At 34.8% G+C, this 14,365-nt stretch overlaps 1 protein-coding gene across 4 annotated transcripts in view; it reads left to right on the forward strand.

The window, feature by feature from the left end:
* The window catches only part of PTPN3 (protein tyrosine phosphatase, non-receptor type 3), a 91,006-nt gene that overhangs the window by 24,520 nt on the left and 52,121 nt on the right, over positions 1-14,365 (forward strand). For 3 of the 4 annotated variants that reach the window (XM_027643973.1, XM_027643974.1, XM_027643975.1), the window contains exons 8-10: positions 3,552-3,639; positions 9,075-9,163; positions 14,148-14,211. In XM_027643973.1, the coding sequence (XP_027499774.1) occupies positions 3,552-3,639; positions 9,075-9,163; positions 14,148-14,211 (241 nt within the window). The remainder of the gene's footprint in view (positions 1-3,551; positions 3,640-9,074; positions 9,164-14,147; positions 14,212-14,365) is intronic. The other variant, XM_027643976.1, reaches the window with a different exon arrangement.

Here is a 14,365-nt window from a genome sequence, read left to right on the forward strand (position 1 = left end):
AATATGCCAATCTAAGAAATTGTCTGTGAGCATTTGGGAAAATGAAATACAAATCTCTATGGACTTGTTTTCTTTGTCTGTATTTTAACTGCAGTAGAGCTAATTCCTCACTCTTTTAGTTTCTTTGATTCATAGCCTGAAATATTTCCGTTTTCATCTCCTCCTAATGTTCCTCAGCTCTTTTTTTTATCTTTCAATACTCTTACCTCTCCCTCTTATTTTTTTACTGATAGTGGATGTAGTGAATAGTTCGGAACTTCACATGTTCCCTAGCAGTCCAGAACATGCATTGTCATTTATGAAGTAGAGGAGAGATAACCACTGAACTCTTAACTACAACTTCCCTTCTGTTGTAGATAGTAATCTTGATTGCTTTCCTAGCAGTTCATATTCAGAAGCACAGCAGCTGATGCCTCTATTCCTTCCATATTAATTTGCAGTTTCCAGTAGGCTCAGTAGTTTTTAAAGGGGGACTTGTGGACAGGAAAAGAATAAATAAGCTTGTCTTTAGGAAGCAGTCATCTTGGAGGGAAGATTCTGAAGAGACTTGAAGTGGTTGGGTTGAACTCATATCTTTAGTGCTATGGTAGCAAGAGATATAAAACTGGTTATGTCCTGCAGAGACCAGAAGGTACCTTTGGTCCAGACTAAGATGTGGTGGAGTCTGTTGGAAAGCCTCCTTTCTTTTCTGGACTTTTCAATGAAATCGATGCTTTTATTGAGTGACTGTGGCAGAGTGAACTGAGAAGTTTAACTGCTATATTTGAGTTAGCGTAGGTTGTGGTATTTGGAATTCTGAATAAAAATACTGAGTAGACTGGACTAGAAAAAAATATTTCTTTATTGTTTTAACACCTTTTTTTAGACTTGGTTCTTCAGGCCTATTTAATTCAGAGTACAGGGAGAGGCAGACAAGTTATTATTTATCCTGGCAATATTTCTTGCATACTCCTTTGGCGTTTATAGAGAATACTTAGGTCTGAGACATGGTTTTGACTAATTCAATGCCATAATATCCTTGATGAGAATGGTTCTGGTGCTCACCAGCCCTTTGGGAAGGAAAGACAGAAGGGGAGAATTTACTTTCTTACCCTTTGAGGAGAACACTCTTGCTTTGGAATGAGATTTCTGCTGATCTGTAGCAAAAAATATTTACTGTAGACCATATAAGTTATCTGTAAATTATTGAACCTTTGAATTAGTATTCTTAGATTACAGGATTTTCCTTCTTTAGTGTCTGTCCTTTAGGGAACTTTCACAAAGGAAGATTAAAAGGCTTGAATTGGTGAAACACACAGACTTGAGAAGTTATGTCTTGTGTGTTGTAACTCGATGCAAGATTTTTGTTACCTAGGATTTATGTTACTTTCCAAAACCTGAGGAAGTAGTTCTCTGAACATGTTCATATCAGACGCTATTCAATGGACAGTACATAACTGCTGAGAAAGTCACTGCTGTCATATTGAACTGGTATAGCTTCAGAATTTTTTCTTCTGTATTCATCCCTAAAACCGGGGGGGGGGGGGGGGGGTTATGTATGTAGGTTCTTCTGACATGGTTTCCTTTTTGTTTCTTGTTTAGTGCATAAGCAGCCTGGATCTTAGGATGAAAGTATTGTCCAATTTGATAAAGTTTTTGTATTACTTGCAAGATCCAGCCATCAGTTTGAGGAGAAGGATGCATTTGAAGCTTCATAGGATGCTTATATATATGCCAGATAAGATTTGTTAGGCCTTGGGTATCAACAGCTATAAAAATTGGGAAGAGACACCAAGACCAGTTTCCTCTTGCCTGTTTATCTTACCGAATAACTACCATCTGCTTAGGGACCTCAAAGTTTCATTTCATCTGTAATTGAGTAGGAGGGTGTAACAAAAAAACCCATAAGTCTGTGCTGAGATACTTTTTCTTGTTGACCTTTTAAGGTACAAGGTCAGGTGTGGATGACATATGCAAACTGAGAATTAACATTTACAGACGTTTCTTGTTGGTATGCAACAGACTTTCTGAACAAAGTTCTTGATCAATTTTTTTTTAATGAAAGTGATGTACTCTTGCAAATATATTCAGCATCCTGTAGTATAATAATTTTTTTGGTTTTTGTCCTTGCTCTTTTTTTCCAATATTGTGACATCCTCAAGCCACACTACTGGCTATTGCTTTCAAGTTAAAGGTAGCTTTAAGTTTCCTGGAGCATGATCTAATATTTCCTCAAGTGTCTGTTTCAAGACATAGTGTTTTGATGGCTTGGCATTTAAAAGGATGGATATTAATTGGAAGTAATAGATGCCTACCTTTTCAGTTAAAACCCCTTTCAAAAATGAGAATTACTGCGTTATGTGGAATGCCTTTGTAGCTGCAGTTCTTAACACAATGTTATGTCAGATTTTGCAGGTTCTATTTAAATTGTGTTTGATTAACATAATTTGATGCATGTCATTTTGGAAGCTTGCCTAGCAAAGTGTTGTTTTTACCTGCACTTAGTTGTTGATATGACAGGATGATATCAGGTGTCTTTTCTACTTAAGTGTGTGTAGGTATTACATACATTCCTCAGCTTCTGTTCTCACAGTTACTGCAGTGAGGTGTAGTAGTGCCTGAATCGCTGCTCTGTGCTGTGAGTCCAGGATTACTGTGGGCACAGCACAATGTCAATAGGCTATGGCAGATTCCAGGATAGAGCTGCCTCTTGTCTGATTGTTTCTTTACAGGTCTTGGCCCTGCAGTTTATTGGAGAGGACTACTTTCATTATCACACCTAAAGGAATCTTGTTTAGGCCTCGTTGCATTCCTCTCATATGAATGATTAGTAGGCTGCATGGGAGAACCAGCCAAATGGGGACCACTGATGAACTCTTTGGGTTTTAAAACTCTTAGTAGATTCTATCCTTCCATAAGGATACATAACCTGTTTATTGAAGGTGTGGGGATTTTTGATTTTTTGTGTCTGTTTAAAAAAAAAAAAATTAAAAAAATGTATAAGTCTCATAATTGTAGAAGCTTTCTAGAAGACTACAAGATCAAATCCTTGTATGTCTTGCTGCACATAGCAGCAGGAGAAAAAAGTACTTTAGGACTTATAGATTGTAGGCAAACTCAGATGGCTTTTCCTTGATGAGTTTCATAACTTTATTAATCTGCTTTCTCCCCTTTATTTTATTAATACCTTCCTACTGCTAATTTTTCTTCTAAATTACTTCCTTCTGAGGGACCATGTAATACAGAATATTTACAGATAAAGCTTCTTGCTGTAAAGTGAGGTTTTAGGGGAATAGTTTCCTCCTACCTTTGAACATAAGAGATAAAAATTATTTTTCTAAAAAGAGCTGGTCCAGAATGGCTAAGGTAATAACATTGTGTATAATTTGCTCAATTTTTTGATAGGACTTCAGGAGGATTTTCTCCAGTGAAGAACTTGTGGTACTAGTTAATGAGATTTATTTCTCAGACAGTGGGCTTTGGGATTCTTCTCCTTTTCTGCCTTTAAATAAATTCAATATAATTTTTTTATTTGCCTGTGGTTCATATTTATTATTTTTCCCCTCTTTTAGTGGCCTCAAGCAATCTGAAGCAGAGTCCTGCTATATAAATATAGCACGAACACTTGAATTCTATGGAGTGGAATTGCACAGTGGTAGAGTATGTTTATATTGTAATTTTTCACTTGGAAAATAAATTTATATTATTTTTTTTCACATGAATGTAATAGCAGTAAAAAAAAAAAGTACTGACTTTACCAGGTGTTCCTTCTAATTATAAGAGATGGGTAATTTTTCAATAATTTCTGTGTAACATAGTTTACACAGAATTTCAACCAAATAAACTAGCTCTCCTTGAAAGAGTAACAATGTATTTTTAAGATAAATTGTTTCATTACTACAATATATTTTACTTAATAATTTTATTAAAGTTTCTGAATGTCTTAACATAGAAGAAAATGAATGCTCTGTTCTGTACTGTTAGTTGGCAGGTGTTTTAAGAGTTTAATTAATCTGAATTTCTAACACTAGTTTCTTAAGTGTTAACAATATAGAGATTTCTTTTAAAATTCCTTTATTCCCTGACACCAGGCTAAAGCTAAGCTGTATTTAACAGCTTGAGTGATGACCACTAAAAATGTATTTGAAATCTTTCAGATACAGGGTGTGCACTGATGAGAAACATGCCCTAGTATTTCACTAGCTACTGGCATTTAATTGTCTGATCACACTGTTCATTTGAGGCGAATCCCCAAAATTCTTTTTTATTTGCATTCCAGTGTACAAGTTACCATTTGTGCTTATATCTAATAGTAAATTATTTTGGCATAAAGCTTTTAGTATAAAAACTAAATTAAGTGACTGCAGATGAATGATATCCTCAATGAAGATGACTATTGTTTTTTCTGACATTTTTCTGAGTTTTGCTAGTAATTCTGACACTGAAAATTTTAATGAAAAACTCATAAATTTCTGTAATGAAGAGGAAGGAATACAATAACTAAGTTACTTTCTTCGGCGTGATGCTTTCTTCTGGTTTTTCTTTATACTACCACAAATAAGTAAGTGTTGCATTAAATGTCTAGGAATTGCTAAAGTACTCCTGTGTGAAGCCACTGTAACTACATTCAAATTATGAAATACAGTGCTCAAACAGTAGTGGTTTTCTTAAAAATACGGAAAAGTACAAAGGAAAGGTAATAATTAAAGTGCTCCATCTCATATGAGTATCAGGAGAGGCATCTGTTAAATGTGATCAGATATCTTCGTTCACATGCATTGGTTGTGTGTAAGTAATGTAGCATATATGAACAAATTTCTTGTGTTCTTGTGTCTTCTGACAATGTAAAAGCTTTCATGATTTCTAGTAAGTAATTAACTTTAAATGGCAAATGGACATCTTATTAAATTTGACTTTGCCTAGGTTCATTGTCTATTGGGTCATCTGCCACCTTTCTGCTTTATTGACGAACTCTTTACTGTTACACTTGAGATTTCCCTATATACACTTAACTTGATCAGTCTACACCTTCTAGCTTCTACTGTAGCCTAGTATTTTGATAAGCCAACTTAAGTTTCAAGACTATCGCTATGTGGCTATTATCTTAATATTCATGGGATGCTATCTCTGAAAATTCTTCTGGTTTTCATTATTCTTCCTGAGTTGTAGGCCACTACATGCAGGATGTCAGTAGTCGTCACATCAGTGCCAAGTAGTGAAGATAGAGTTGACTCAGACATTTTCAACTAAAGGAAATTTCATTGCAGTGTACTGAGCTGCTCTGTCTCAGCAGAAATACCTTCTGAAGATATCTGCCTAAACAGTGTTTTGTTGTTTGGCTTTTTTTTCCCCAATGTATTGTTTCATATTTAATGACCTCAGTCTCACAGGCTGTCAGAATATTAGTCATGAACTCCTACCCTGCCTGACACTGAACTGTATGATCTGAATCAACTAGAGTACAGATTTGAATCAAAGCCTAGTCTATTCCAGACTGCTAAAATGCCGACTGTCTTGCTACTATTTCAATCCAAAATAATATTTTCATCACAATTTAATTTTTTTTGAAGCATGAAATGTTTGAAGTGATCTGTTTTTTCTGGCACTTGAACTGAAGATCTAGACATATAGAAACTGCTAGGAAGGTAATAGAAAGCAAAACAGAAAATATCATGCTACTTTTAAATCTGAGTTTTGATATAATTTGAATGTTGAGCTTCATTCTTCCACTCCCTTCCTTATCTCAAAGTGGGTAACGGAAAAAGAAAAGTACAGAGAAGTATAGTAATCATGAACGTCTTAAGGAAAAGCCTTCTACAGCAGGTGAATAGCATGCAAAATGTGAATAGCCAACAATTTTTAATTTTTTTACTTTTATTTTTTTGCTTTGGTACTAAAAGATTTACAAAACTTCAGTCTATCTGGAAAGTTACTGGTTTAAGTAAAAGGAACTTTTTTCATATGGCTGCAGTTGAACTGTAAGCATTACTGCTATTTTAATGGACGACCAAGGTGAATTAGGTATCAGGAGCAGTTAGACAGTCAGTGGAAGAATGATTCACTGGGGTCCATTAAACATACAAAAAGCTTCTGATCCAAGAAATCCTTTAGCTATAAGGCACCACAAGCTGAGAAGAGGCGTTATTTATTAGTAGGAGTGTAATTGGTTGTCTCTGGAATTTTGTACTTACAAAACATCAGTTACAAGTCATTATTTGAACTGAATGCCATGAGGTAAACCTCTCAGCCAACATGTTATTGTTGGTTATGTTCCTCAAGGCCTATAAGAAGTTTGCATTGAAGGTTAGATGTCTCCCCCAATATGCTGCTTCTTCACAGAGGCTACCATGTTATACCCCTGCTTTGGCACAGATGTTTGCAGTGCCTCCTGGTATCCTCCCCCTACTTAGTACTGCTCCTTAAATCACCCTTCCAGTTTTCTCACATTCTAGTGCTTTGAACAGATTTGGCAGGGGCTAATTAAACTGTGGCTTTGTGAAAGGCTTTATATCTGTAGATTCTGATGATTGAGGTCTTTACTACTAAGCTAGTCTTAGTTCTCTTAGATTGTGTATGGCAGAAGAACCAGTTAACACCCAGCTCTTATACAATGGCCAGAAGAAGCTGGTGGAATACTTTTGGATAATGTTTCTTGAAGACCAGATGAATATATAATTTCCTCATTTCTTTTCATGATACAAAGTTAAATATTTTCCAGAAGCTGAGTGTGAGCTTTCTTTTTAGCAACTTACTAAACATGGAACTTTAATCTGAGCTCAGTTTTTGTCAGCAAACACTTCTGCTTTTTTCTGATGATAAATCTGAACCGCTAAAATTGTAGTATTTAAAAATGAAATAGTTTTATGAAACTCAGGAGAGTGAATTCGATATCTTAAAACTGTATTGACATTTCTTGAATTCCTAATCTCCTTTTTACTCTGGACCACTATCTTACTGGCTCAATAATTAGTCTGCTGTTGTCATCTTTCATTTTTACTCAGAGACTCAAAGGTAGGAAATTTGTTGAATCAATATTATTTCCATATCTACAAAAATCAAGATGGTAATGGTAAATTAAATCAAATGTGAATCAGTACTTACTGAGCTACATGCTCATGATAATTTTGGCATGAAAATTTTTTATCTTTACAACTTTTTATTATTATTATTTCTCTCATGTTACCTGTTCCTTTTTACAAATAGATGCATGTTATTTCTTTGCTATGCAATTTAACAGCATAGATATTTTGAAAGGGAAATAACTGCACATCAACATCATATTTCTTTTGGAGACCCTCTCTTTATGCTAGTCCAAGACCTAGGTTACAATAACAAATAACAAATAGCATGGGAGATTAGTGGTTTGTACTGGTGCAGAGAGGGGTAAGGAATGAACTTTGTTCTGACAAAGCTCTTGGAGAAAATAGAGTAGTTTAGCCTAATTAATCCCTATCAAATGTTTAGCTAATCCTTTATTTATGCTAAATCATGTCAATTTTCAGCTCTTTTTCCTAAAGCTGTTTTTCAAGGCAGAGACGGCTTAATTACATGCAGTTCATCTCCTGAAATACCTCAGTTTTCTCCCCAAACATTAAAATAAAGGGGTGTCAGTTCTGGATTCCTGTATTATGATGGCATAAACTGGCACTTTGGGAGCTTCTACCAATGAAGATTCAACCAGCTCCTCTAGCAGAAGTTCTTGGCAGAGTGAGGCAGCAGTGTGCTGAGGATTCTGGGTTACTTTGAGTCTATTTGGCCTGCTACCTATTTACTGATTTTCTATTCTCTCAGAGACAGGTCTGGTATTCCTCTCATCTTACTAGAATTCAGTGCACCAGTATTCAGTGTTAGTGCACTGTGTATTAGGTTGTGCTCATTCTCTGTGAACCACTGTGGTGTTTCACTGAAGGTTTATAAATCACTTTGCAAATTAGGTTAAGCTTTACTCATTCATATGCCTGAATCACTTCTATTCAACTGGTTTTGAGGGATTTATTGTAGGCTTTCTACAGTACTGTCAGAACACGTGCTACCTGTTCTATTCTTCTGTACCTTGCTAAGATAGAGAAATTGGGATTGGACATGGAGGAAAACTACATGTTAATTGAGGACAGAGTACCATCTAGAGGAGCAGCTATGCTACTGAAGGCTTTCAGAGAATCCATTACCATTGGCAATCCTTTACAAAACAGTCTGAAACTGCTTTTGAGTCAAACCTGATATTTTAAACAATGGGTTCTACTCTTAGATGTGGATTTATGTAGGTGTTGAGCTCTGTTTAGAAATTTGTGTAATAACATGTTAGTATGTATTGATCATAAGAAATAGGAAGCCAATATTTCTAACTTCTGTAACATCAATGAGGGTTTATACTGAAACTGACCATCCGGAATCCTCCTCCCTCTCTTTTTTCTTATTTTTTTTTAAACTCAAATGTCTGCTTATATGGAAGAATGTGTTTTCTCTTGAGTATCTCAATACCTGGAAAACATTATAAATTTATGATTTTTTTTTTCCCAGTTGAGCATTAAGGAAATGCACCGTTTTTGTTTAGTTAATAATGGATTTAGTTGAGTGTATCAAAGATTCATGTATACATGTATATCTGTACAACATACTCTCATATGCAAAACTGTGGTCATCTCTCCTGTTAGTCTTTATTGCTACGACCTTTTTTTGGAAGAAGTAAGGAATTGTTTCCCCTCTCTTTTTACACTGCTTATAATCAGGAAATTTGTATTCAGATCCCAAAATTCTGTGACATTTATCTAACTGATTTTGGGAAGTACTTCAACTTCTTTCTTATGCTGAAATTAATAGGGCTAGACTTGCGAATTTAGTTTGATACTGACCTAAAGAATATCCAGTGTAGTAGGATGAACTTTACAATTTTTTTTAATGAATGAAATTTAGAATACCTATTAGATAACATCAAAGGAAAGAGAGGCATGAAAATCAAAGCTCAAATATGTTGTTGAATTTTTTCCTCAAGAATAGCAATTTAAATATAGAAAGCTTGAAAATTAAATTTATAAGTAGATAAATGAGAATGACACAAACTGCATCTGTATTCTTGCAATGTTTTTCTCTTGCAGGATCTCCATAATCTAGATCTTATGATTGGGATTGCATCTAGTGGAATTGCTGTATACAGAAAACTCATCTGTACAAGCTTCTATGCCTGGTAAATTCCTTTACTAGTAAAGAAATATGTCTAATTTTTTCCAACTTTTTCCATTTGCTTTCACATTTATTCCAAAGAAACCTACAGTAGGTAAATTTGTTCTTTAGGGAGTATCATTGTATTTTGTTGTGTTGAGATAAAAATGAAACCTGTTGCCTAGGCTTTTAATTCCATAAGGCTTCTGAACTTCTTGCACTGTGTGAAGTCTTGATAAAGTTAATTCACATACAAGTATGTGTACATGATTAGGAGGACCCTGTGACAGAAAAACAAAACAAGAAACAAAACCAATAAGCACTACTATTAAAGCTCAGCAGCTAACTGTCTGAACATTTTATCCTGACATTCAGAAAGAAGATATTTTCTTCTTCAAAAAGAAACATAAAATGAGTTATTTGGTGTTTGAGATTTACTGGAACTAGGATAATATGATTTAGGCATATTTTTAAATGTCAGCAAACAAGGCTATATAACATTAACAAGGTTTGGAATCAGCAGGGGAGAGACCTTTACATTATTCTTTAATACTGAAAACATTAGAATGCATGATACTGTCATAGAAAATAATCTCTACAAAAAACAATGTGCACTAGAAATCTAAAGTGAATGACATGAGAAATTATTTAAGCTGTAGTTTTTGATAGTACTTTTGGGCTTTATTAGTTATACCATGCTAAAAATGATAACATAAATTAGAAAATTATATGGAGGCTGGGCATCATAAGGTTTTTGAATTGGATCAGAATGAACTTTTCTCAGTCTTTCTTTTTTAAAGTAAGGATGAATTTGTTTTTTATACTTGATAAACTATAGCTTTGTCTTGTCATGCATAATTTCTTCATATATTTTGTAACCATTTTTCTGGAGAACTGTTTCAGTAAGATGATGTACTGTTCTTAATTATGACAGAAAAATGCACCCTAATGCATTCTACTTGCTTTTTGCCCCTTAGAGACAGTCCTTAGAAGCATTCTTTAAATACTTGAGTCATTCTATCCTTTCATTTATGAACCAACTAAACAGCTATTTCCTATAGAAAAGCAATAAAATCAGCTTCAATTTAAATTTTAGTGGAAAATATACTGCAGAGTCTCTGGATTTTTCTTTTTTAATTTGCTTTCAGTTGCATTTCAACTCCCTTGGTTGTATTGCAGTCATCCTAGATAAATGTATGTCAGTAATAATGCTCTCACACAGCAGCACAGTGAAAACTTATGGTTTTCCATTGCTAATGCACATTAAAGCACAAAAGACTTTTATTTTTCATCTTTGTACCCTGAGCGTTGCTCTTTCATACCTCGATCTCTCAACTTCTTTAAACAGCTGCAGGTTTTAAAAACTGTCAGCTGGAGGCACATTTTCTGTCTTCTGCAAGTCCTGTTCTGCTAACTTAGTGACCTAAGTAAGGTATGAATGGATAATAGTTATTTCTGAAAACCATAGCAATGGCATTTTAAAATCTTTGACTATATGATTATTTTAGGGAAGGGAAAGAGAGTTTATAGCGCACAAGACAGGAGGAATCCACAACTTCCTGTGCTACTTTTACTCTTGGAAATCACAGAGGAATAAAATACAGATGCTAAAACATCTTTCACAAAGGCCTATTCTCATTTACAGGAAGAAGTTGAGATGAAAAAAAAAACCCACAGGTTTTTCAGTTCAGATAACTTCCACTCTAAAATAAAAGGTTTAGGCAGTAATATTTTCAGCTGACAGCTATTGCAATTGTTCCCAAGCTGTCCTACACACTCTTCCTCTCCCTCTCTCTCTCAGAATATCTTCTCAACTTGAAAACAAGAACTCCCTAAATAGGGGCTAACTTTTTGATATTTTATTTCTGGCATCTTGCACGAGTTAGTCATAATTCTTCATAAAAGAGTGGTGTCCATTCCCTGCTTCCCTCCAAAACAAGCAAACACCGAAAGTCACCGCTGCAGAGTAGCTTGGGGTGCATTTGTAGTATGCACTCTCACTTTCATTTTAGACTTCAAAGCAGAATATATTTCTGTAATGCCCTTTCACCTGATTGAAGTGGTACTTATTTAGGCTTTTTATGTAACACTATTTGTAGCGAATAGTTTTTCCTACGTCACTATTAATATGATAGAACTCAAGGTGGCAGCAAACACCATCAAGACGCTCTTTCCAAAATTTTAAGTAAAGTACTCTGCGGCATTAATGGATGACAACAATACAACTATGCCATATGGTAGTAGTCAAAGGGGACCAAAAGTTTTCAAGAACAGAAGCAGAGAGAGAGAATTTTGCTTTGGCAAAAGGAGGGTTTTCAATCAAAGCAACCTACGTGAGAAGCTGACTGATCACTCAGAGGCAATGCAAGCTAAGATAGATTTAAAAAATAACTCCAGATATAACACAGTGTTTTATGCGCTCTGGAAAGTTATTCCTGAGGGTGCTTAACTGTTCTGTGGTAATTTCCAAATTGATTTTGGAGGTAAAGTATTATCTTAATGGCAAAGACATACAAACACTCTCTACATCAGCAGCAATTAAGGTTATTTATTAAATACTATTCTGTGTATGCAGTTTCATTGCTTTAAAAGCTTCAGAGAAACTACTAGAGCAATGCATACTACAGTGCTAGTCAAAATTTGAAAAACATCTCAACTATCTTGAATAACAAATTTGACAGAACCTTTCTTACTGAATCTGTCAATGGCAAGGTGTGAACTTACAGGTAAAGAAACATTTTTTTCTTCAGGTCACAAGTACCAGCTGCTAGTACTAAGTACTAGGACAGGACTGGCAGCTTAATCAGAAATTAGCAATTATGTGGCCCACTGAGTGACAAATCTATTTTGATCCTACAAATGACAGGAAGATGGGACCCAAAAGATATATCATTTTTAATATGTTACAACTATGAAGTGCTTTATAAGTAGACCATGAAATTTAATGATTTGTGAAGGTTGCTTAATCACTGGACAGACTATTGGTGAGAGAGAAGGACAGCTGAGCCACCAGTTAGAATAAGAGTAACTGCCTTCTATTCAGATAATTTTTGATTATGGCATCTTCAAGCACTTGTTAAATCTAAATCCTTTGATCCCTTAATCTCTTGGATCTTTTTATCGTCTTTCTTGGATCCTTTGGATTTTGCTGGATATGAACATTCACTCAATTTGTAGGCATAACATTGCAAATGATTTTTAGTTAATGCTAAATAAAACTGTCAGATTAACAAGTGTTCTTTGTCCCTGAACTAAATAGGTTTAGTTGTACTTTAAGAAGAATGAAGGGAATTGAGAGGGGTGCTCTACTTAGAGGAGTGTAAAAATAAAGAGAATTAAAGCTCTGATTTGGTTTGAAGTGATTATGTGATCATGCAGTGAATCAAGGTTTAAAAAAAAAAAAGTAGGGAATAGAGCAGAGAGATTAAGAGAGTTTTAGTATTTTGGGATGCTGGCTCCCTTTTTGTTCTTCGGTGGAGGAGTTTTTGCTTAGTCTGCAAAGTTACTTTTTTGTGTCCTGCATTTCTGCTGGCTCGATGTTAGGATAAGAGCAGATCATGGAAGCAACTGTGCAAGCTGAGAATGACTGCAAAAATTTGTTTGTTGAAGTTTAATCTAAGTCAAGAAATGTGGTAAGAACGAACCGGAAGCACAAAACTTGAGTGCCACTAATTCAAGCAGAGTGGTACTAGAATCAAGGAAGGATTTATATATAATGGGTTGCAACTTTTCATTAATTTACACACTGGTTTACCTGGTTGTGAAAGAATAGTGTTAATAAAATTCTTGTTTCTCTGTGGTTCTGTAATTGATGGAGAAAAGCATTTTCTGAAATTGGTACATACTCAGTTTTCCACCTCTTGTGCAGGAGTGGGGATTGTTCATTGCATTACCTTTCTTCTTAGTAACTGGCAAATATATTGTCCTGTATTCAGGAACGATGTTGCTCTATAACTCAAGTGCATCTCCCATGGGCAGTGGGGAATGAATTTTATGCCATTTATCCCGCTTACTGAGAGTCATGCAAGAACTGAGATGACTTTCAAAATAGTTCATACCTGATGATATCTAATGTCCTGTGAAACAGTCTCATCAACAGCAGCAAACTTCCAAAACCCTTTTATGATTTTTTTCCTTACAAGTATGACTTGATCAAAACTTAAATAGGTTTCCTTTAGGCATCCGTATGATTCCAGCTGACCACAAGAGAATTCTTTTTTCTGAAAAATGTAGCTTTTCAGTTACTGAAGTAGAACTACAGCAGAGAAAAATTAGGTATTTTAGACAAATCTTGTTTTGCTGTAGGAAGGTGCGTAGGTAGGTAGAATTTTGTTTAATTTAGCAAAACTGATAAGCTTATAATAATTAAAATGAAAATTGCTTGAGCACCAATTCCAGTTGTAATCTTTACCTTATAAAATATGTGTTCATACTGTGTATATGTAGACAAGGGGTGTTCGGTTCTATAATTACCACATAATTTACATAGCAATGTTAATGAAGTGAAAAATATATTAACACTCTTTCTTACAGTTTTCATTCTTCTACAATTATGATTTTATCTACAAGATGTGTTTCGTTATTAACACAACTACACAATATTTTTCACATTATGAAGTCAGTTCTGTGAAGCCTCTGGGAAGTTTCCACTGTTGTATGACCAACCTTGTCATGTCTTTAGGGTCTTAAATTTTGTTCCTTTAGTCACAGTTGTCATATGACTCTAAAGTTATACAAAACTTGACACATTTAACATTTGTGCAGCTTAGTAAAAGGATGTCATCAAGCTTTTGCTGCAAGAATAGATTTGGTGGGAGAGAACTGCTGTGAACTATTTAAAGAGTAAATGAGGATATCTATGTGCCACTCAACACAGGAGATGGCTGTATAATATTCATTGAATATTTAACAGCTATAATCTTTCGGGCTCACTGTATGCAGTATTATTTTTCATTGTTTTATCCCTCTAAATATTATTCAATATTTTATGGTCTGTTTCTTTCTTTTAGGGTGAACATATTAAAAATTTCCTTTAAAAGGAAAAAGTTTTTTATACAACAACGGCAGAAACATGTAAGTAATCGTCTAATTTTGTTTTGATCAGGTGATCATACTCAATATTTTTGCCTTAAATATAAGCAATAAACTGCTGATCAAAAGCTTCTTTTGTGGTAACTTGCCTTTGAAATTCTGGTTTGTTAACTTGGTCTTGCTATTCTGGTCCTCT

The sequence above is a fragment of the Corapipo altera genome, unplaced genomic scaffold, assembly GCF_003945725.1.
Source record: "Corapipo altera isolate COAL_440 unplaced genomic scaffold, ASM394572v1 24b, whole genome shotgun sequence".
NCBI lineage: Eukaryota > Metazoa > Chordata > Aves > Passeriformes > Pipridae > Corapipo > Corapipo altera.